Below are 22892 nucleotides of genomic sequence, written 5' to 3' on the forward strand. Positions count from 1 at the left end.
GGGCGGCTCCTGTGGCTCAGTGAGTAGAGCGCCGGCCCCATATGCCGAGGGTAGCGGGTTCGGACCCAGCCCCGGCCAAACTGCAACAGAAAAATAGCCGGGCGTTGTGGCGGGCGCCTGTAGTCCCAGCTGCTCGGGAGGCTGAGGCAAGAGAATCGCTTAAGCCCAAGAGTTAGAGGTTGCTGTGAGCCGTGTGACGCCACAGCACTCTACCGAGGGCGGTACAGTGAGACTCTGTCTCTACAAAAAAAAAAAAAAGAGGCATAAAGTGCAATCATCTTTTTCACGTGAAAACATCTCATGCAGGGGCCTTTCATAGGCTTCTCTCTGCCATCAGCCCTTTGCACTTTCATTACCAGCCAGGATTTGTCTTTTAAAAAATACACCTGAAAGAGGCTTAAAAAAGAACTCGGAGTTGTGAGCACATATTCACCCTAAGTGGCCAGGGTAATTCAGACTATTGCAAAAAGGCTAAGCTCTTGGATAAAGTTCTGGACATAGAGACCACAGGCCAGGATTTCTGGATAGGGCTCTGTTGCGGGGTTGTAGGGTGTCCAGTTCCCACCAGATGCCAGTAGCATCCCCACCCCTGTTCGACAACTAAAATGTCTCCAGACAGCACCAAACCTTACCTAGAGGCAGACTCCCTCCTGGTTAGGAGACATGGTTCTGTGCCATGATTAGCTAGCTGTCAGGGCTCACCTCACTCACTCATTCATCCAGCACTCTCAGTTGAGCATCTGTTATGTTCTAATCTCATGTAGCCACTGGGGATTCAGTGATGGACAAGCCAATTATTGTCCCTGTGGTTAACCACAATTATCGCCCTAACAGGTGATCCAGGATGAACAGGGAACCGTGGACAAAGAGCAGGGCTCAGTTTCCTAGCCCAGAGTCTGGGTCACAGAGAGGATGTTTGAGCTGGGGTCTGATGAGTTACTACATCTGTGTCACCCCCACGCTTAGACCAGTGCCTGCTATTAAGCAGGCATTTCATTAATGTTTGTTAAATGAATAAACAAGTGAGTGGTGAGAATGGAAGCCAGAGGCAGTGGTTTGAGGGGTACCAGGAAGGTGCTAAGCACAGATTATTCCTCAGAGACTCTTATTTGGGAAGAAAGGAGAAGGGAGGACAGGCAGGATAACCCAGTGGCTGAGGCTCTACCAGCTTAGCTGAGTGGCCACAGGCAGGTTCCATCACGTTGGTGCCCGTTTCCTTGTCTGGAAACGGACTCAGTGATCCCTTCCTTATAGAGTAGCTGGGACGTTTGCACAGCCTCATAATGGAGATGGCCCCCAGCCTGTGACACAGAACACGGGGCAATGGGGGAGTCTCATTAGCAGGTGGAGGGAAGGCTTATAAGTCATGAAAGACAGAGGTATGTTTATCAGCAGAGAGGAAGGAGAACAGCAGTCTGTTGCATGAAGCTCTAATAATAGCTGCATGTCCCTCTGATACAGCTGAAAAGGAGGAAACGCCAAAAGAAACCCCCCCAGAAAACGAAACCAAAGAGGCAACCTGTGAGCACTTGATGTGAGTATCCACGGGGGTGTGTCTGACAAACAAGCAGAAACCCTCCCTCTGGCTACATCGCCAGAACCTGAAAAAAGGAGTTGAGTCTGTGGTTTTCTCAATGTTGCTTAAATCTCTTGATTCCTTTAGCGAGTCATGGAAAGATTCAGGTAGGTCTATGTTCAGATTCTGTCTTGGTCTGTTTTCTGTTGATTATAACAGAATACCTGAAACTGCATAAATTATAAGGAAAGGAACTTATTTCTTAGCGTTACGGAGACTGAGAAGTCCAAGGTCAAGGGGCTGCATCTGGTAAGGGCCTTTTTGCTGGTGGGGACTCTACAGAGTCCCGGGGTGTCACAGGCCATCACGCGGCAAGAGAGTTGAGTGTGCTAACTCAGGTCTCACTGCTCCTTCAGTTATAAAGCCCCCAGTCCCGTTCCCATGATAACTCATGAATCCATGAATCCATGGACAGATTAATCCATTCCAATCCAATTGTCCTCCTGACCCGATCACCTCTAAAACACCCCACCTCTCAATACTGCCACATGGGAACTCAGTTTCAACACAAGTTTGGAGGGGACAAACATTCAAACTACACCAGACAAAAACTCGGCATCTCCTAGTTGTGTAACACTCGGGCAGGTCACCCCCACCTCATGGAGCCTGAGCTTCCTTATTTCTGAAATAAGGAAGCTCCTGACTGGTGCTTGTTAAGTGCCAGCCGAGAACCAGTAGTTGCTGTGTGTCCTGAGTGCCTGCCAGAGGCAATTCCATTCCTAGGGATTATAAGCAGAAAGTGGGGGTTTCAAGCAGTGGAGAAATTGGGTGGGGGCATAGAAAGGGTTAAAATTTAAGAGGTTTGACTAAATGACCTCAATTAAGTGACCTCAACTCTCCTCTAACGTGAGAGTCAATGAATCTATGACTTGATTATCAAGAAACTGACCATTTTCAGAGAAACTAAGCATATGGATGGGAATAGTCCCGGATACTGCTGCAAAGCAGCCTGTAAACAGGAAGGCACAGGCTCAACGCCCATAGCTCAGTGGTTGGGGCACCGGCCACTTACACCAAGGCAGGTGGGTTCAAACCCAGCCTGGGCCTGCTAAACAATGACAACTGCAACAAAAAAATAGCCGGGTGTTGTGACGGGCACCTGTAGTCCCAGCTACTTGGGAGGCTGAGGCAAGAGAATCGCTTAAGCCCAAGAGTTTGAGGTTGCTGTGAGCTGTGATGCGACAGCACTCTAATGAGGGTGACATAGTGAGTCTCTGTCTCAAACAAACAAAAAAAAAGAAGGCATGAAGAAGGTACTCGGAAAGCTTCTCACAGAAGGCAAGCCACCAGCCGGGTCCATGCACCACATTCTAGTTTCCAAAGGCTGATACCCTAAGAACGACAAAGATGCTAGCCCCCTTGGGTTGAAAAGTTCCTAACTGACTCCTCCTCCTGTTGCAACCCTCTCTAGAGAAGGCAGTAGAATGGAGAGGAGTCAGCACCACCCTGCCTCCCCCCTCTGCTCTGGTCCCATTCATCAGCTTGTATCGACACTTGAGTTCTAAAGTTTCATCCTCAAGTTGGAAGAGTTATGGTTATAGCCAAGTACAGCCAAGAAGACACGCACACACAGACGATCTTACATATAATAGTTTTTTTATTCCAATTATCCCATCTTTCTTTTTTTGACATGCAACCTGCTAGTGTTTTGCTTTACTTCATAATAAACATGCACTCCACCCTCAAGTCTGTATAAGAAGAGTCCAATTTCAAAAGCCTGTGAACGCAAATGAAGTGACATTAAGACTGCCCAGAAACTGAGCCTCCTAACCCCTTCCTCCCCCAGCAAAAAACACACACGGAATATCCCCCACCCGCCCCGCTAAGGTTTCTTGCACTTTCTCAAAAGCGCACTCCCCATCGAGGCACCTGCCCCTGGTGCCCTCCACCCCCTCTGCTGGCTGCAGCTCTCCTCCCCATCAACCACCCTGGGCCTCTCAGTGCCAAAGCTGTCCTGCACTCTGGGTTAGGGTGAGGGACTGTTCTTTACTATCCCTGGGCCCTGCAGGCCGCTCTTTCACTGATTCCCCCATGAACACCAGTCATTCATTCATCTCTGGCCCCACCTCTGTCCACCAGGAATTCAGAGGAGCGGGAGAGTAAACAAAGCCATATTGTCTTCCTCTCTTTCTTCTTCCCTGTCCTCAAATTATCTCTGAATCCACCAAAAAAAGTCTTCCCTCATTCCCCCGTCCAAAAGCCCACAGCCGTATCCATCCATGCTGGTGGATGATGGACCCAGAAGTGGTGTCACCCTCACACAAGGCATATTTCAGCCTCAGACCAAACCCAGCCACATCCTTTGTTCTATCTCATTTTTTTTTTTTTTTTGTAGAGACAGAGTCTCACTGTACCACCCTCGGGTAGAGTGCCGTGGCGTCACACGGCTCACAGCAACCTCTAACTCTTGGGCTTAGGCGATTCTCTTGCCTCAGCCTCCCGACCTGCTAGGACTACAGGCGCTGGCCACAACGCCTGGCTATTTTTTTGTTGCAGTTTGGCCGGGGCTGGGTTTGAACCCACCACCCTCGGCATATGGGGCCGGCACCCTACTCACTGAGCCACAGGTGCCGCCCTCATTTTGTTTTTTAAAATGAAGGTTCATCAGAATGAATGTTTGTTTTGGGAGTTTTGAAAGACCACCCTCCGCCCTCTGCTGGGATGGGTATCCCAAGGACCACAGTTGAACCTCACCCTCATTTGTGTGGCCCCTTCCAGACACTCAGAGATCCCGGGAAGATGGAACTGACTTGGCCTGTCTTTGTGAATTTCAGAGACGACTTACTGGCTGCTCAGAAGGAAATCCTGTCTCAGCAGGAGATCATCATGAGGTTAAGGAAAGATCTCACCGAAGCCCACAGCCGCATGTCAGATTTGAGAGGTTTGAACCATTTCCTGTATCCCTTGATGTCCTGACCCACTTGAGAAAAGAAGGAAACGGGGCTTAAGACTCGGGAAGTTTGGTATAAAAAATTCCAGCCAACCTGCATTCTTGTGCTGACACCTGTAACTTGGGATCAGCAAAAGCTGTATCTTTTTTTTTTGAGACAGAGTCTATGTCGCCCTTGGCAGAGAGCTATGGCATCACAGCTCACAGCAACCTCAAACTCTTGGGCTTAAGCAATTGTCTTGCTTCAGCCTCCCAAGTAGCTGGGACTACAGAAGCCTACCACAACGCCCGGCTATTTTTTTGCTATACTTGTTGTTGTTTGGCAGGCCCGGGCCGGGTTCAAACTCGGCAGCCCCAGTGAATGTGGCCAGCACCTTAGCAACTGAGCTATAAGTGCCAAGCCATCAAAAGCCACATCTTGTGTCTAGCTCTGAACCCCAATGCCAACGGGCCAAGGGCCACATGCTCTGAAGGACTTTGGCCCTCTACATTGAAATGCAACTTTCTTTTGGGGGAAGAAATTTCTTCTACCACAGAAGACTAGCCTCCGAGAGCAAAGGCTTGGAGGGCAGTCCTGGGCTCCCAGGGGAGGCCAGTTTTCCCAAACCCTGGAGCTCACTGGCTTTGGGATGTAGCCACAGTGGCCTCCCCAGGCTGCCTGTCGCTTGGATACAAAAATACCCTCTTTCCTAGGGGTGAGGTGGATGTCAGTGGCCCCCCAGAGTAGGGGCAAAATAACCGTGAGATGGACACACTTTCAGACAGACACAAGCAGCACCGGCTTTATATTCCTACTTTGCTGCCCTGGCCTTGAATATTTCTTCTTCCTGTCCCTCGTCTCCACTGAGCCAAAGGCATAGTCAAGCAGCAGTCAGGACACAGCACTAAGTCTGGGGAAGTAAAGGGAGAGAAAAGAACGCTCTTCTTGTCCCATGCCCATCTGACACCCTATAGATATCCCAAAACCTTCCATGGCATTCGCTCCCTGTGGCTGTTCATGTTACCAACCCCATTTATGGCTGCGTTCTGTAAAGAGTAATTTTTCCATAGCAAGATATGAGAAGTAGAGTACAGAGGCCACAATGACCAGTTCTGGCTCAGGAGATGTTGGGCCCCATTCTGCCCCTGCTCAGCATGATCTTAGGCAAGTCCCTTTGCCTCTCTGAGCCTCAGTTTCTGCATCTGTGAAGTGGGTATGTTAATAGAAACTGCCTTGTCGTGTTGCTAAGAAGATTCGAGGTAATGCAGGTGTCTTAGTTTGGGTTTCTCCAGAAGCAAACCCAGAGAGTGGAATTCCACGGCAGGCAGTTTATTCAAGCAGAAATCCCAGGAAACAACAGCGGTGGAGCAGGAAGTGAGGTAGGAAGAGGAAGAAAGCAAGTAACAGGGGGCTGGCGGTCAAGTGGAGCTTAATTCTGCCAGGCAGTGCTGGGGAGCGGGGTGGAGCATGTGCCTCCAGGCTGCCCCAGCTGAGGAGTCATTGGCAGGAGTTCACTGCTCCTGGCAGCCTAAGGCCTCTGGAGCCCCCTCAGCTCTGGTGGCTGCCTCGGGCTAAAGGCGGCCCTGACCACGTGTGCTGGTGCAGTGCTGGGGTGAGGCAGGAGCCCAGGGGTCTCACCAAGCCAGCACCCGCCAGGAGGGGATGTTGTATGCTGATGCTGTTACTTGCCACGGTGCAAACAGACCTCCTGGCCATTACTAAAACCCCCTGAGAATTCCAGGAGGGCCAGACCTGCCTCATGGTCCCTGGAGGCCTGGCAGATCTGCTGTGCCCTAGCAGAGACCCCCTCCCTCACCAGCTTACATGTTGCTCCCAGGGGAGCTTAACGAGAAGCAGAAGTTAGAGCTGGAGCGGAACATGGCGCTGGTCCAGCAGCAGAGCAGAGAGCTGAGTGCGCTCAAGCAGAAGATGATACACGTGAACAGCCTGATGGAGAAGAAGGAAAGGGAGCTGAAGGTCCTCAGAGAGGCGCTCAGGTGCGTGGGAGGCGTCCGCAGGGCATGGGGGGCCCCAGGAACCTCACACAGACAGAGGACTCTGCAGGTGCTGCTTGAGGAGTTGAATGAATGAATGATACATGTTTCATTGCTTCATAGCCTCATCAACTAAAACAGGGCTTGGCGTAGTTCTGTGCTTCTCAAACATTCTTGCCCAATATTCCAAAAGACAGGCTCAGCTTAAATGCCACTTCCTCCAGGAAGCCCTCCCTCCCTCAGCAAACCTAGCCAAGGGATCCCGCTCAGCATGGGGTCCCTCAGCCCCTGCACTCTGTCTGACCTACCACTTGTCACACAACAAGGCTACTATCGCCTGTTTATTGCCTGCCTTCCCCAGGAGGACAGGGTCTGTATGGACCCACTATCCTCAGCATTCACACAGAGCCTGGCATGTACAGGAACTTAATATTTACTGAATAGACAAATAAACGGGAGACGTCACTATAAAAAATATATATTGTCATTGTCCCATGGATTCATCTAAAAAACACCTATGGGTTTGTATTTTTCTTCATAGCTTATCCGTATTTTAACATAAGTAATATTCCCCTGCCCCCCAAAAATGGTTGTGTAAAAGTGGTGTTTTGGGTATATCCTGTAGTTTCATGTTCCTGGTGGCCCAAGCAGATGCACATAGTGGCTAAAAGAACAGGCTGTGGCTCCAGGCTGCCTGGTTTCAAAGCCAGACGCCTCCACGCATCTCTTTGCTTGTCTGAAAAACAGAACAAGGAAATTCTAACTCATGGAATTATTATGAGAAATAGAAGGTTTAACACATACAAAGTGTTAGAATTGTAGATATGCAGTAGAGGACCCCGTAAGTGCCACAGCTAATGTCCACAGGGCAGGAAGCAAAGACAGGTGCCAACTACCCTGGCCACTCTTCATAAGTCTCCTGACAGTCAGTTCTCTAGAAATCTGGGAGCAGGAGACGCGAAGTCTCAAATATTTCAGTTACCTGGAGTAAAAACAGAGCTCCATTTCCCAGTCTGCCTATGGGTACAAAAGTTACCTGTGGTTCTCAGGACCTCGTCCTCGTGCCATCCTGCAGCCTGTGACTCCTCCTCTCTGTCCTAGGGCTTCCCAAGAGAAGCAAAAGCTCCTGCTGAACCCAGAGAAGGAACAGAAGCCCAAGAAGAAGGCCCAGATGCGTGACATATCCGTGCAGATAGAACCGATGGACACAGAGAACTCGAGCAGCCAAGAGGTGAGTGCCCCCCAGTGCCGGGCACCCAGAAGGGCACGCTGCGACCGAGGACATGCTGGCTTTCCTTCCCGTGGAAGAGATTTCATTCTAAGTTCCAAAAGTACGACCTGCTTGTGTGAAATGTACAAAGTAAAACACAGAATCCCACCCCTTCGATCGCAGTCCCCAGAAGTCACCACCGTCCACAGTTGGTCGTGTGTGTCATCAGATCAGGCCTCCACATCCTCCTGGGGGCAGGAGTGTGCAGGGGATCCCCGCCTGGGTTCAAATCCCACCTGCTCCGCTTAGAAACTGTGTACTGTGTCCTGCTAGTTCCTTGTCTGGGAGTAAGGACAGTCCCTACCTCAGAGATGGCTGAGAAAAAAATGTATCTCTGGGGCGGCGCCTGTGGCTCAGTCGGTAAGGCGCCGGCCCCATATACCGAAGGTGGCGGGTTCAAACCCAGCCCCAGCCAAACTGCAACCAAAAAATAGCCGGGCGTTGTGGCGGGCGCCTGTAGTCCCAGCTACTCGGGAGGCTGAGGCAAGAGAATCGCTTAAGCCCAGGAGTTGGAGGTTGCTGTGAGCTATGTGAGGCCACAGCGCTCTACCGAGGGCCATAAAGTGAGACTCTGTCTCTACAAAAAAAATAAATAAATAAATACTTAATACATGTAGGTAATGGTATTGCTAATGGTATCAACCCACATACATTCTGCAACATGGTTTTGTTTTTACATGACACTATTTTATGTGTCAAGCATGTATATAAAGATCTGTCTCAATCTTTTAAATGACTGCACAGAGTTCCAACTATGTCTCTTTTATCCAACCAGTCCCCTGTTGGCAGACACATAGGTTGTTTCTCCTTTTCATAATGTCACAGTTGATGCACTTGTACTTTCTAAACTGTTAGGGCCACCGCATCTCCAAAGAGCCATGCAATTAGTGGCCCACGGCTGCTTCTGACAGCTACTCCCTGTGTGCCCACCCAGAAGCCTTTGCACGCCTAGAAGTCCCAGCTGCACATCAAACAGAGAACGTGTCTTGGTGTCCCGGAAGCTGGTGCTCACACTCTGTCCCTGTGGCCGGGGCTGATCATGGGATGTAGTGGTTCCTTGAGGCCCCGGGTTTCCAGGAGTCTGGGGAAATCCGTTTCCCATGGCTTCAGGAACTTGCAAGCAGGGTGTTCCAGTAACGGGCTTTGGATTTTCACGAGGAAGCAGGGCCAGATGTGTCAGCTCGCCTTCCTGCTTTCTCAAAGATGCCTTTCCCCTGCCAGCACAGCATCGAGCCAGGCCACAAACAGCTTGAACGAAAGGGCTCAAGGTCCAGCCGCTGTTCTTGGCACCAGGGCTGTCCAGAGCACTTTAATGAAAGTGTCTTCTTGTTACTCGAGGCAACTGGGAGGGGACTAAGCTCTGTGGGGCAGGGAGCAGATGTCACTCCTGATGGAACCCCAGGCTCATAGAACAGGACCAGACCCATATTTATCCACACATTAAACAACAATTGAGCACCTGCTGCATGCTGGGAAGGGGGAGGTCCTGCCCACACCACCCCCCACCTTGGACATCCTGCATGTTGGATGGACTGGATTGTTGAACTGGGATGCCCTTGACTTTTAGTTTGTGTCGTGAGGAGGGATTAGTGGGGAGTGTGGGGTGGGGTGGGGAGGCTCTAAGATAAAAGGAAAATGGGTTTATTCCCTGGAGGAGTGGTTTCCTCTCTCAGGCTACTTCCTGCTTTTAAGCCAGAGTGGGTCAGAGGGCTTAAGAGTTACATGAGGAAGAATCTCCATCCTCTCTAAATAAATAAATTCCCAAAACAGCCACAAGAAAGGGTCACAGGGAGCTCTGGGAGCTCCTCAGGCCAAAGGCTGCACCAGAGCGTTGCTGCCCTGGCTCCGCCACCACCCCCAGAACTCAGTATCTCCTGCCCCTTCTTGTACACAGAGACGGGTAGATAGAGAGACAGAGAACGTTCTAGTCATTTACTCCCAGGGCAAGCACACACCCTCAAAGAGATGAGTCAGGCCAGTGCAACCACCCTGGGAAGTGGACCAGCTGTGCAGCCTGCAGCAGGCTGGAGCCAGGGTCCCACCAAGTGCAGCTGGGGATGCGGTGCCCTTGCTGGGCTGCTGAGCCCTGGTCCCAGCCCTGGGCGAGCTCTGCAGCTCCTGTTTGTGACCTCCGTCCATTTGCGTTCATTGAGTACCTGCTATGTCCAGCCAGCAGGGAACAGCAGGTCAACGAAGGGGGAAAAGACCTTGCCCTCCCAGAGGTTGTGTTCTGGGAGGAGAATTGGGAAGTAGACAAGTCAATATTGAGGAAAGTGTCAGGTGGGTATAAGTGTCCCGAAGACCCACAAGGCAGATTGGGGCAGAAAGTCATGTGCTGGGGGTGGGGGCTCTTCCAGATGAGGTGGTGGGAGGCCTGCGCAGGAGGAGACATGAGGCCGAGCCTGAGGAAGGGAAGAAGCCAGTGCGGGGGACATGAAGGACAGTCCCAGGAGCGCCTCAGATGACGCTACTGAGCCCCTGAAGGAGGCCATGGGCCCTGGACCCCCAGAGGCCAGTGTGCTAGCATGGGGCCTGGGACGCACCTGACAGGCCTTGGAGTCACCACAGTAAGAAGAGCAAACGAATGTCCCTTCCCCTCCTCCACCTTGTCTCCCTGGTAGCATTGGTCACGCTGGGGGATATTTACATACCTGTCTGCTCCTTTGTCATCTGTCTGGCCCTAGAAATGAGCTCAGTGGCAGCTTGTCTGGCTGGTCCCTGATTTCACCCCAGCACCTAAAACAGTATTTGGCACGTAGTTGCTGCTGGCATTGATAAATAGATAGATGATTGATAGACAATTTTAAAAATAATTTTGGTTCACTTCATGCTACATATGTTATCGTCTCTATCTGTATTTATCTCTCTCTATATGTATGAAGTGAGCCAAAATTATTTTAAAAATTATTATAGGAGAAGAGATTGTCAGCTTCTTCCCTTTCTTGCCAATGTGACTGAGGCCTTCCCTGGCAGCTCTGTCTATAATCTACGATTTCCCCACTTCATTTTCTCTGTACCATTCATCACTATCCACCATGTATCTTCCCTGCTTTTCTTCCCAGTGTCAGTCTCCCCAGTTTAGGATGCAAAACCCATGACAGCAGGGGTGTTGCTGATATTAGTCACTGCTGCATCCCCAAAGCCTAAAACAAGGCTTGGGGCGTAGAGCTGCTCCATAAATCTGTGTGAATGAATGAATTGCTTACCCTAGACAAATGTTATGTAACTTGCAGTTCGTGATAGGAATTCAAGAGGTCCTTGAACCTCTAGACATGTGCAAAATGTTGTGTGCATGTTAAGTTTTTCTGGAGAAAAGAACCCTTTGTTCATTCAAATCTTAAAAAGGTACATGAGGCACCCGTAACACACGGGTTACGGCACTGACCACGTTCACCAAGGGTGGCGGGTTTCACCCGGCCCAGGCCAGCTAAACATCAATTGACAACTGCAACAACAACAACCATAAAAAAAAAAAAAAATAGCCGAGTGTTGTGGCAGGCGCCTGTAGTCCCAGCTACTTGGGAGGCTGAAGCAAGAGAATCGTTTAAGCCCAAAGAGTTTGAGGTTGCTGTGAGCTGTAACACCACGGCACTCTACCTAGGGCAGCATAGTGAGACTCTGTCTCAAAAAAAAAAAAAGGTACATGGGGCAGCGCCTGTGGCCCAACGGAGTAGGGCACCAGCCCCATATGCTGGAGGTGGTGGGTTCAAACCCAGCCCCGACCAAAAACTGCAAAAAAAAAAAAAAAAAGGTACATGACCTTTAAAAGATGAAGATGATCTTTCCTTGTCTGTGCTCTTAGTAAACTCAGCTCAAACCCTGAGCTGTCCAGTATGGACTGTGTGTCTCCAGTGGCCACCGTATTGGATGGCGCATGAATAAAACATTTCCATTTTCACAGGAAGCTCTGGGGGGCAATTCTCTCCTAGAGGCTCCAGAAGTCTCAGAGTATGGTTCTCCTTTCTCCAGACCAACCAAGAGCCAGCGTATCTAATCTCCCCTTGCCAATGTTAGACAAGGCTCTGTATTACCCATTATCAATACAAGGAAAGCATCATTACCTCCAGGAGTCTAGGAGCCGTGATTATTCACAAACAAGAGCAGGATGGCAGCAAGTGGAAACCCAGGCATAGAAGGGTATTAGAAGAAAAAAAGAAAGAAAGCAGAGAAGGGAAATATAAAGGGGATCTTTTATTTACAGTGTTGCTAAGTAGATAGAAAAGTTGGAGATCTTCCTAGACGGTACTTGATATTTGAGATGAAAATCTTAAATTCCTTCTCTGCCAACCCCCTTATGATATTTTCTAAAGGTGCTAAGTGACAGAGTTTCTGCTACACATGAATTGTCCGTGTTTCTGTGACTGTAAGAGAAATATTCCAATCCCTAATTAGCTGCTGTCTACACTGTTGTGCCCACAGGAGCAATCTTTCAGTGATCTCGGAGCCAAGTGCAAAGGGTCTCGACATGAGGAGGTCATTCAGCGTCAGAAAAAGGCCCTATCTGAACTTCGAGTGCGAATTAAAGAACTTGAGAAAGCCTGCTCACCACGTAAGTTTCCTCCTTCCTGGTCACAGCGGTGGACCCCAGACACAGGCTCGCTGTGGGGACTGGCTGATTTGCCAGGACTGTCATCTTATATCCCCATGATCTCAGTGCTGAAAGGATATTGTGATACAGACAAAGATGGACAGGCCACGAATTCAGAATCAAGTGCAGACCTCAATGCTAAATAAATAGGATTTCAGTGAAAAAAACTCACTATTGTCCTTTTTCTTATTTCGCTGTGGCCGGGTAAAAACCTTATCATGGGCTAACGTCTGAGGATCAACATCGGGGAACATTTTACAGCACCCCATTTAGCAGGGGTAGGGCTATCTCAAGATCTGGAACTTCCTGCTGGGTAGAGCAGTGGGCCAGGAGCTAGAAGTCTGTGTTCAATGTCTACCCTTGTTCTGTGGCCAAAGGACCTTAGGCAAAGTTCGCCCTTCATGCCTTAGTGCTGGCACCTGTGTGGCTGCAGCCTCATATTAGCAGTGCGACCTTGGACTAGTCCTTTAATCTCTCTGGGCCTCAGTTTCCACATCTGCCCAGAGAGGTCGTGAGAATTAAAATAGGCCCGTGGTAAGTGTCCCCTAAGTAGCAGCTACAGTTATTACATGAAATAACTTCTTCCTGAGCCTTTCTTTTGAGCCAAAATTATTTCTTTTATAGATAATAAGGACAACCTGAATGAATCAATTCTAGAATTAAAGACTCTCAGAATGGAAAAAAATATCCAGAAAATGTTATTGGACACACAACCTGATTTGCCAGCTCTTTCAAGAATAGAGACCCCATCGGTAACCAAAGAAACTTTGTCTCTACCGTGACTGGCGTGTGGAGAGGGTGGGCCTGAGGGCAATCACCCAGGTGCCCTAGCACAGCCATATATATCAGAGGTTCCGGGCGAGATCCTCCCAACAGGCTGGTATCTGTGCTCACTGGTCGATGTTCTGGCCTTACCAGTTGTCCAAGGTTTACATAGGAAGATGGCCACCCGTGTTGCACGCCATGATGTGTCATTGTGTTGACCATGGCCCAGACCAGTGGAGAACGCCCCGGGGGCCCTTTTCGCATCATGGATTACATTCTGCAGAACACATTCAGTGAGCTAATGTATAACGTACATCGTGGGTTTGCCTGAAGTTTGCCTATCACTGTAAACTGATAAACACAAACACATACAAGGTAGCAGAAAGGAGCCATGATTAGGAGGGCACAAGTTCTGGAGTCAGAGGGATGTGTGTCTGATCCTAGCTCTGTAAGCTGTGTGACTTGGAGAAAGGCTCTTACCCTTTCTGAGGCTCCATTTCCCAGCTATAAAGGGATGATGAAAAAAATTAAAGGAGGTAATTCTGTAATTAGCCTAGTGCCTGGCTCACAGGGAACACTTAATAAATGATAGCTGTTATTATTATTAAATATTTTTTAAATACTTTTTTTTTGAGCCTGAGTCTCATTTTGTCACCCTCAGTAGAGTGCTATAGCCTCATAGCTCACAGCAACCTCAAACTCTTGGGCTCAAACGATCCTCTTGCCTCAGCCTCCCAAGTAGCTGGGACTACAGGTGCCTGCCACAATGCCCAGCTATTTCTCGTTTGTTTTTTTTTTTTAGAGATGGAGTCTCGTTCTGGCTCAGGCTGGTGTTGAACTCCTGAGCTCAAGCAATTCACCCACTTTTATTTAAATACTATTATTCAAGGAAAACGTCTCTTCTCAGAGGGGTATGGTTTTATTTGCCAGGATTTTCAGAAATGATTTGAATGTGAAATTGAAGGGGCAGCTGTACTCTGCATGGACTTGGGCATTTGATGGACACATAATGACAATGGACAGCTCAGGTCAGCGTCAATCATTGCCAGCGCGTGCTGGCTGCCAAACGTGGATCCAGGCCACGCACGGGTTTTAGAAGAAATCATGAGGCCATCCTATTTGCACCAATGTTCTCTCCCAACACGGTTCTGTGAACATCTGCTTTAGAGGTTATTTAGAAATGAGCTGGTTTTCTCCATGAAAAGAACCCTCCTTCTCCAAAGTTGGGAGTGGAGGGGCACTCTCCAGGTGGAGGCACAACCTGGTTCTGCTTCTAAGACTTGGCTTCCCCTCCCAATGACCCCTGATCCCACCACTGACACCAAACAGCAGGAAACACCTCTCAGCTCTCTTACATAAAAGGCCTTAATCTTCCTAGGTTGGCAGTAATTAAAATTGCAAGAAGAGAAGGGAGCTGACACTTATTGAGCGCTTCCTATGTGCCAGGCATTGAGCTGAACCCTTCATTTATTCCTCATAGCAGCCTGGGTCATAGTTACTATTATTATTACCATTTTACATATAAGAAAAATTAAGGCTTCAGAAGGTCAAGTACCTCCCCCAAGGTCACAGAGATAAGGAAGGAACCAGGACTGTGTCCCTGGATGTCACTAGTCTGCAGAGAAGGAGAGGAGGACAGTGTGATTAAACCTGTAGCTCAGACTTTTCCTTAGATGACCCCCCCCCCCAGGACTTCTGCCACCTTCAGGAAAAGGGGGATCCTGGAAAGGGGTGCAGACAATGTAGCAGAGGGGGCTGGAGATGCCAAACTGCATCTTCAGGTTCTTTTGCTGCAAATCTGCACAATTTATTGTCATGGTCAACTACCCTCTTTATTCTTATCCCTATAAATAGATAAATGCGTCCACTCTTAATACAGACAAATATGTCCACACTTGCCTATCACAGTCCTATCAAATCCAAAGACCTATAGAGTTTTAGGCCTTTGCATTTTCGTGATTGGGTTTTGGTTGGTTTGTTTGTTTCAAATCTCAGTCGTTTGCAGTGTAGTACCAGTAACTGCCCCAGGCTGAGATGCTCAAGGCAAACGCTGAAGTCCCAATTTAATTGTAAGGAGAATCGTGAGAGTCATTTGTGGTCCTCCAGACTGCCTCCTGCTTGGCCTGGTGGCTTTTTCATCAATGAGATTGGGGCTTTCCACAGCCAGCTGGCTGAGCAGGGTCTCAGCACATGCCCAGCTGTGAACACCCTTCACTGGCCCTGTCTCTGGAGCGGGCTGGAAGCGATGCTCACTTGCCAGGTTCCACACTAGCCAAACCTCCTGGGGGTGGTTTCTGTGGCACACAAATGAGAGCCCTTTAATCAAAGGAGGGGGAATATCTTCTATAGAACCTGCAGCCATTCATTCAACAAACACGCCCCTTCTGTGCCACTCTGCGCCAGATACCCAAGGAGTGGGACTGTGTGCAAACAGCAACACAGCCCCTGTTTCTGTACAACTAGCACTAGGCTTTCTTGGCCTTAGCACTGTTAATATTTTGAGCCAGATCACTCTGGACCCATGGGGGAGCAGGGAGTGTCCTGTGTATTGCGAGGTGTCTAGCAGCATCCTTGCCTTCTACCCACTAGACACCAGTAGCTCTCCCATCCTCAGTTGTGACAACCACAAATGTGTCCAGACTCGGCTGCCAGTGTCCAGGGGAGGGAACAAAATCACCCCAACCAAGAGCCACCGTTCTAGAAGGAAGACAGTGATCAAAGAATGAGACGAGTGATGTATAATTTCAGAGAGAGAGTCTTTCTCTGAAGAGTAGGGATACAATTATAAGAAAGCAATTGACAAAGAAATCAGACTGAATGGCCAGGAACTGAAACGAAAACCAGCCTGAGTCACTCTTCCGTAATCACGCAGTGCTTCAGCTTCTGCTTGTAGAAATTCAGGACGGAATGCTGAGAGTTTTTCTTTTTGATTTCAGCCTCAGAATCACCTGTGCAATCCAGGCTCCGGCTCAGCAGTGGAGAAGTCAGAGAAAGTAGATGTGTCTGAGGCTTTAGAGCTCAGTGAAAAGCTGGTATGTATTTACGACATCTGCAACCCCCCCGCCAAAGCCTGAGCCCCCTGCAGTCATTGTTAACCATGGGCGGCACCTGTGGCTCAGTGAGTAGGGCACCGACCCCATATACCAAGGGTGGTGGGTTCGAACCCAGCCCCGGCCAAACTACAACAAAAAAATAGCCGGGCATTATGGCAGGCACCTGTAGTCTCAGCTACTGGGGAGGCTGAGGCAAGAGAATCACCTAAGCCCAGGAGCTGGAGGTTGCTGTGAACTGGGATGCCACAGCACTCTACCAAGGGCAATAAAGTGAGACTCTGTCTCTACAAAGAAAAAAAAGAAAAACTGGTATGTATTTACGACATCTGCACCCCACCAAAGCCTGAGCCCCCTGCAGTCATTGTTAACCATGGGATAGTTTAAATATCAACCTCATATACCTATAGTTTTTCAATAACTCTGCAAGACCCGCCTATTATCCCAGCACGGGTAGAAATTGTGTAGCCTGATTCTTTGAGAAACTGAGTGGGCAGAATGAATGTTTATGTCTGTTGTTGTTTTCCCTCCGGTTCTCCAAAAAGGCAAAGTGTAAGTGGATGTGGAGAACATGAACGTGGTTCTAAAGCCCGGTTGCTGTCCTTTCCAAAGTATGTGTCTTCTGCAATTGCAGAAAATGAATGAAACCAAATTAAACGTCGGCCTCCTTAAAGCAGCCACCAGCAGCCTCGAGCCATCCCTCTTATCCACAACCATTTTCCTTGTAGTACATGGACATGAGCAAAACCCTGGGATGTCTGATGAACATCAAGGACATGTCGGGCCATGTGTCCATGAAGTACCTCTCCCCCAAAGAGAGGGAGAGAGTTGGCCAGCTTCGACAAAGGGACCTGGACCTGGTGTTCGACAAGATTGCCCAACTTAAGAGCCGGCTGGAGAGGAAAGAGGAGCTTCTGCGAGGGTACCAGAAGGACATTGAACAGCTCAGGTACCACAGGGCCCCATGTCTAAGCACAAGCTGGCAGAGACACCCAGCCTGGAACCTGGCTGAGCACAGAGTGACCTAAATGTTGGGAGGGGAGGGAGACAGACAGCAACCAGGGCCCAAGAGAGGCGAGTTTGTGAGAAAGTGGCCACGGAAGCGCTCGGGCTTTTCCATTCCCGTGTTCTCTTTCTGTGCAAGCTGCACCTTTATGACCCTTGGCACATGACTTTCCCTAGGGTGGCTTTGGTGGTTCCACCGTATTTTCAATAGCTGCACCCCTACGTTCTAGCGCATGGGGAGACACCACGCTCCAGCTGCGCAGACTCTGTGGAGGAGCCCCTTGTTCTGCCCTCCACTCCCCAAATCCTTGTCCCACTCCCCAGCCTGTAATGACACTCCTCCGTAAGCGCTCCATGGAGGTCTCTGCAGAGGCTTCAGGGAATGGGACGTTGATGATGGATGGGAAGGATGAGGGAAAAGAGACTCTCTCCTGTGCACCCAGGCAGAGCAAAGTGTCCATTGAGATGTACGAGTCACAGATGGCAAAGCTGGAGGACGACATCTACAAGGAGGCCGAAGAAAAGGCCCTGCTGAAGGAGGCCCTGGAGCGCACAGAGCAGCAGCTCTCCCAGGAGAAGAGACTCAACAGGACCATCAAACAGCAGAAGGTGAGGCCCCCTGCTGGGGTAGAGACCCCCAGGCTGCCCTCCGCTCCCCGTGACAATGGCAAAGATGGGGTGGGGGCATTACTGATGCAAAGGAAGGCGGCAGAATAGCTTCAGCATCATACAAACTGGATTCAAACCAGAGTTCTCCTGCTTGCTGTGTGACCTTAGGCAGGTTTCTTAACCTCTCTGAAACTCATGGGGTTCCTCTGTATCTTTTAAGTGGTGGCTGTTACTCAAGTGGTTTTTATTATTCTGCCAGGAACTGGGAAAACATATTTAAGTTCGATCTTTGAGAGTAGAGATTTGGGTCCACTATTCTGAGTGCTGGAAACATAGCAGACACCCAGTTAACATTTGGTGAATGGACAGAGGGATAGGCAGACAGACTGATGGATGGACAGATGGGTGAGTGAGTTGATGGATACTGGATCAAGACATGGAGGCTGGATGTCCCTGAAGAATAGATCCTTTAGTGTGAACAGACAGGTGAAGAGCTGACTTCAGGCAGATGCAATGGGGGCATGAGCTGTATCAGGAGGGTGCACAGGGCTCTGTGGCCCGGGGGTGGGGGGCATTCACCCACCCAAGAGCAGCCTCCCAAAGCCTTGACACCTATGCTGAGTTGCAAAGGAGAGTTGGAGTTTGTCCACCAAAGCGACGGGCAGGTGGACATTCAGGCTGAAGGAGCCACTGAGGAGTGGCCTGAGCATGAAGCTGGAAAGAACGTCAGCTTGAGAAATCCAGATTCCAGGCTCAGGCTGGGGATCCAGCCAAAATGGATTGTCTCTCCTCCCAGCCTCCAGTATCTCATCTGTAACACAGTGCAGGAGTTGGTCAGGCTTGGGTTCAAATCTTCCACTTATTTTCTGTGTGACCTTGTGCAAGTTTCTTCCCTTCTCTGAGCCTTGCTTTCCTCATCAGCCAATGGAAGCTCACAGCCCCTGCCTCTCAGGGTGGTGGTGATGGAAGACCATGCAGGCATCCTTCACCATTCTCACTCTCACTTTTGGACAGTGAGGGGACTTGTCTTGTCTTTAAAGTACCCAGATGGCTCACTCCTGTAATCCCAGCACTTGGGAGGCTGAGGCGGGTAGATTGCCTGAGCTCATAGGTTCAAGACCAGCCTGAGCCAGAGGGAGACACTGTCTCTGAAAAATAGCCAGGCATTGTGGTGGGCACCTGTAGTCCCAGCTAGTTGGGAGGCTAAGGCAAGAGGATCACTTGAACCCAAGAGTTTGAGGTTGCTGTGAGCTAAGATGCCACGCACTTTAACAAGGGTGACCAAGTGAGACTCTGTCTCAAAAAAAAAAAAAAAAAGAAAGAAAGAAAACTCACAGTAATGACAATAATACATTTTTAAAAAATTATAAAGTACCCACTTAAGTCCTGGCACTGGCAGGTGGATGTTACCTTCTCTGCACTGCCCATGACCTGTACACATGGTCTCTCAGGTGAGTCCCATGACCAGCACCCAGAAGGTTCCAGAGACCCCCCGACAACCCTGAGCCTCCAAGTGGCTGGCAGAGGTTCATGTCTTCCTTGCAGTTACCCCTCACTCCATCCACCCCTGCAGTCCCCAGGCATGTCCGTGGCCCACTCCAGCCCAGGCGTTGGAACAGTGACTTCTAAACAGAGTCAGACTCTCCCTTCCCCTTAACTCCTGCAGAGCAGATCTCAAGGCCATGATCAGGCAGACGAGGGAAATAACCATGGCCATGGGCACTGCATGACCGTCACAGGCCAGGCCCTGGGCCCTGTCCATGCTTTGCATCAGGTGTATTAATGCTGCTAAGAACCCTGCCTGGTACGATGATCCCCACTTTACAGATGAGGAGACTGAGCCTCAGAGAGTTAAGAGACTTGCCCAGGTTCACACGTAGCTTGTAAGCAGAGCTGGGACGGGACCCCCAGGTCTCTCCCGTCCCAGCTCCCGTGCTGTCTATGGGGCCAGCCCCAAATTTCCTTCTGGTAATTGGTAGCCTTCCTGACTTCGAAAGAGTTGTGTGTGCGCACCTGCATGCTCACGTGTGTATGTACACAAACACACTTGTCAGAGCGTGTGTGCGTGTGTGCTATGTGAGTGAATATTTGTGTTAGCATGACTCTGGAAGGGTGGTGTTGTCTGCCTGCGCTCAGAGGAGACCAACCCCCCAGAGAAGGAAGCTCCTTCTCCAACCAGGAGGCGCTGCCCTTCATCCTGCAATCCTGTCACAAAGCTCCCTGGCCTGCAGCCCCAGAAATGAAGGCGGCCATCGTGCTCTGACTGAGCCCCAGATATGGCTTCTAGCATTCACTGCTCTGAATTAAACATCACAGGCCTCAGTCTGCGCGCATCGTGGGGCTGCCTCTGCAGAGGACAGTTTCCTTTCACGCTGTGCCACGCCAGGGAGAGCTGGGCAGCGGAGACAGAGGTCTGGCTCGCCCTTTGATGTGCCCTCTGGACAGAGCTTGCTCCTTCCCAAGGCATCCCCCAGGGCTTGGCAGCTCAGGCCCCAAAGCAGAGACACCAAACCACAGAATGGGACAGCAAAGGGTCCCCAAAGCCCATTGTGGTGTGCTGGCTGAAAATGCAAGAAAACTTGAGGATTTGCATAATCAGCAGCACATGCATTATTCATGGCCCACCTCATTCACATACAAGCCGGTGGCTGGGCCAGCCTGTTTGGCACCAGCCTTCCGTGGAGGAGGGTCTGAAATGGCCAAGTTAAGCCTGTGTCGGGGGTCCCTAGGAGAACTAGAGCTGGGAGCTTTCGAATTTGTGGAATTTACAACATAGGGAAAGATTTCAATAAGAACTATAGACATGGTCAGGGCAAACTGGTGGTACTGGGATCGTTTATAGAGGGCTTACCAGCCGGCCCGCACATGCCTCACCTCACATCAGCATTTGAGGAGAGAGGGTAGGTGGAGGGTGCCGTCACCCTGCTACTCAGCAATAGAAACGGGACCCACCAATTCTGCCCTCCGAGCCCATCCTCTCGGCCACCCTATTCCTTTCCCGAGGGCACCTCTCATACCCACCCCCATCACTCTCAGAGTTCATTCCTGGGCTTGGGTTTACATTTAAGGTCTATTATGAACATGCTGTCGGGAGCTCTTATTTATCAGGGAGGAAAAATATTAATTTTTAAGTTTTCCTGGATTCTAAAGGGAACTCGTATACATCTGGGTAGCAACTCCCTCCTGGGAGTATATGTATTTTCATTTTTAAAATGGAAGTTAAAGGAAAACAGAAAACCCCCACACACACTTTTTTTGAGTTTTACATAGAACGATTCCACAGGAGCCTTGACTTTTTCAAAGTCTCTCGTATAAAATCTCACCACCGATTCATAGAGATAGAATGGTCGAGGCCCTTGGAAATGCAATCGCTCACCTTGAGCTTCAGAACTACCCCCTTCCCCACAAACACACACACAGAAACACAAAAACCAAAGTAGTTTTAATGTTTGAACATTTCTTCACCGAGCAAAACTTTCCACAATTGAAAGTCATTATTTCCATAGTGATAATTTTGGCTACGCAAATGGGATTAGATATAAAATCCTGGGAAAACCTCAGCGCCAGGCATTCACAGAGAACCTCATTGTCACCAGCTTCCTGGCTATGGGACGCCCAGGTACAGAGCTCTCTCCATGGGACAGTGTGACAGTGACAGTGGCCCAGGCTGTGCCCGGTCTAGTCCACTTCCAGCATTGCTAGGTAAGATGGCAGTGTCTCTCAGAGCTAAGGGGTGAACTTTGGAGTCAAACAAGCAGAGTTGAAGCCTGCCTCTGCCCTTGAGATACCCATCTCTACAAAAAGTAAGAAAAATTAGGTGAGGTGACTGGTGCAAGACTGTAGTCCCAAGAGGATCCCTTGAGCCCATGAGTTCAAGGCTGCAGTGACCTATGATTGCACCACTGCACTCCAGCCTGGATGACAGTCTGTCTCTATGAAAAAATAAGCAAATAATAAAATAAAATACATAATAAAATAATACCCTTAGCAAATAGGACCACCCAATACATGCTCATCTACCATCATCTCTATCATCACTGTACTATTTAACTCACCATCTTCTAAGACTTCATTGGACCCAGATGTTCTCAAGATCTTGGTTTCCTCAGTTCCACTGAGTGTTTTTGACCGAAAAGTAGACATTGGGAGCTGTTATGCAGGCTGAGAATGGGATGGGGGGCTTAGGCGTGGTGCCGTCAGACCACAGAAGGATGCAAAAGGAAAATGTGGTTAGAGCGGTGTGTTGTGTGGGTAAAAGATGGCTCAAGAAATAGACCTCCCCACCCATCTTCAGCTTACCAATTCCAGGGAGCCCCGGTGCCTACTAGATAACTCAGAGGTATGTGTCACATCGGAACAGGTAAGGACACCTTCAACACTCTTTGCTCGCCTGGTATTTCCACTCAGGAATGTGTAGAGGAGCCCGAACAGAGAAATGCAAAAGAACCAACACCTTGCAACTGTTCCTTCAGAGAGAAAGACAGGCAGGTATGGAGAGGTGTTCCGAAGTTGCGCCAAGTAGAGACAGTCGTACCCACAGGGTAAGGGCTACCGAGTAAGTGCCCCGGGGATGCCGCACATCTCCACTCCACCCTTTCCCTGCCCCAGCCCCCGGCCCCTCCTGCCTGCAGTTTGAAAAGTGGTCAGGAGACAACTGAGCAGCCAAACCAGTATCTTGAGGTGAGAGAGGGCAGAGGGGAAATGCAAGGTCGTTGCAGCCAAGGGAGCAGTCGTCCCAGGCACTGAGTGATTTGGGGACTTGAAGAACAGGTCAGGAGAGAAGAAGGGAGGAACATGTAATCCCAGGAGGCCTTGCCCTAAGCGTGAAATCAGGGGAGAAAGTGGGTACAGAATGAAGCCAGGAATGAGCGTGAAAGTGACTACTGGTGGCAACTTCCACACCTGCCAAGGGGGAGTCTGCATTTGTCGACAGCCTTCTAGGCCCCCAAGGAGAAAAGGAAAAGCGGCTTGGTCTGCAGTTCAGAGCATCTGTGAGACCAGTGGTAGGAGGTTCACAGGTGTTCCTGGAACAAAGAGCATGCTGGGTTTTCTCCTTGAGGGAACTCTGATGCAGAGAACCATGTCCCAGAGAACAGCCTTTGTGCAGAAGGCTTCGTCAGCTAAATTCAGGCTATAAGACTTTGAGGACTGCTGCACCTTGTTGG

The 22892-nt window shown here is 49.7% G+C and overlaps 1 protein-coding gene across 6 annotated transcripts in view; it reads left to right on the top strand.

Moving 5' to 3' along the window:
- FHAD1 (forkhead associated phosphopeptide binding domain 1) overlaps positions 1–22892 on the top strand; it is a 126317-nt gene that overhangs the window by 95322 nt on the left and 8103 nt on the right. For 5 of the 6 annotated variants that reach the window (XM_053575334.1, XM_053575336.1, XM_053575337.1 and 2 more), the window contains 9 exons: positions 1462–1534; positions 4351–4457; positions 6284–6443; positions 7542–7671; positions 12130–12259; positions 12923–13050; positions 16000–16095; positions 16842–17062; positions 17562–17727. In XM_053575334.1, the coding sequence (XP_053431309.1) occupies positions 1462–1534; positions 4351–4457; positions 6284–6443; positions 7542–7671; positions 12130–12259; positions 12923–13050; positions 16000–16095; positions 16842–17062; positions 17562–17727 (1211 nt within the window). Of the gene's footprint in view, positions 1–1461; positions 1535–4350; positions 4458–6283; positions 6444–7541; positions 7672–12129; positions 12260–12922; positions 13051–15999; positions 16096–16841; positions 17063–17561; positions 17728–22134; positions 22216–22892 lie in introns of all 6 variants that reach the window. The other variant, XM_053575339.1, reaches the window with a different exon arrangement.

The sequence above is a fragment of the Nycticebus coucang genome, chromosome 22, assembly GCF_027406575.1.
Source record: "Nycticebus coucang isolate mNycCou1 chromosome 22, mNycCou1.pri, whole genome shotgun sequence".
Taxonomy (NCBI): Eukaryota; Metazoa; Chordata; class Mammalia; order Primates; family Lorisidae; genus Nycticebus; species Nycticebus coucang.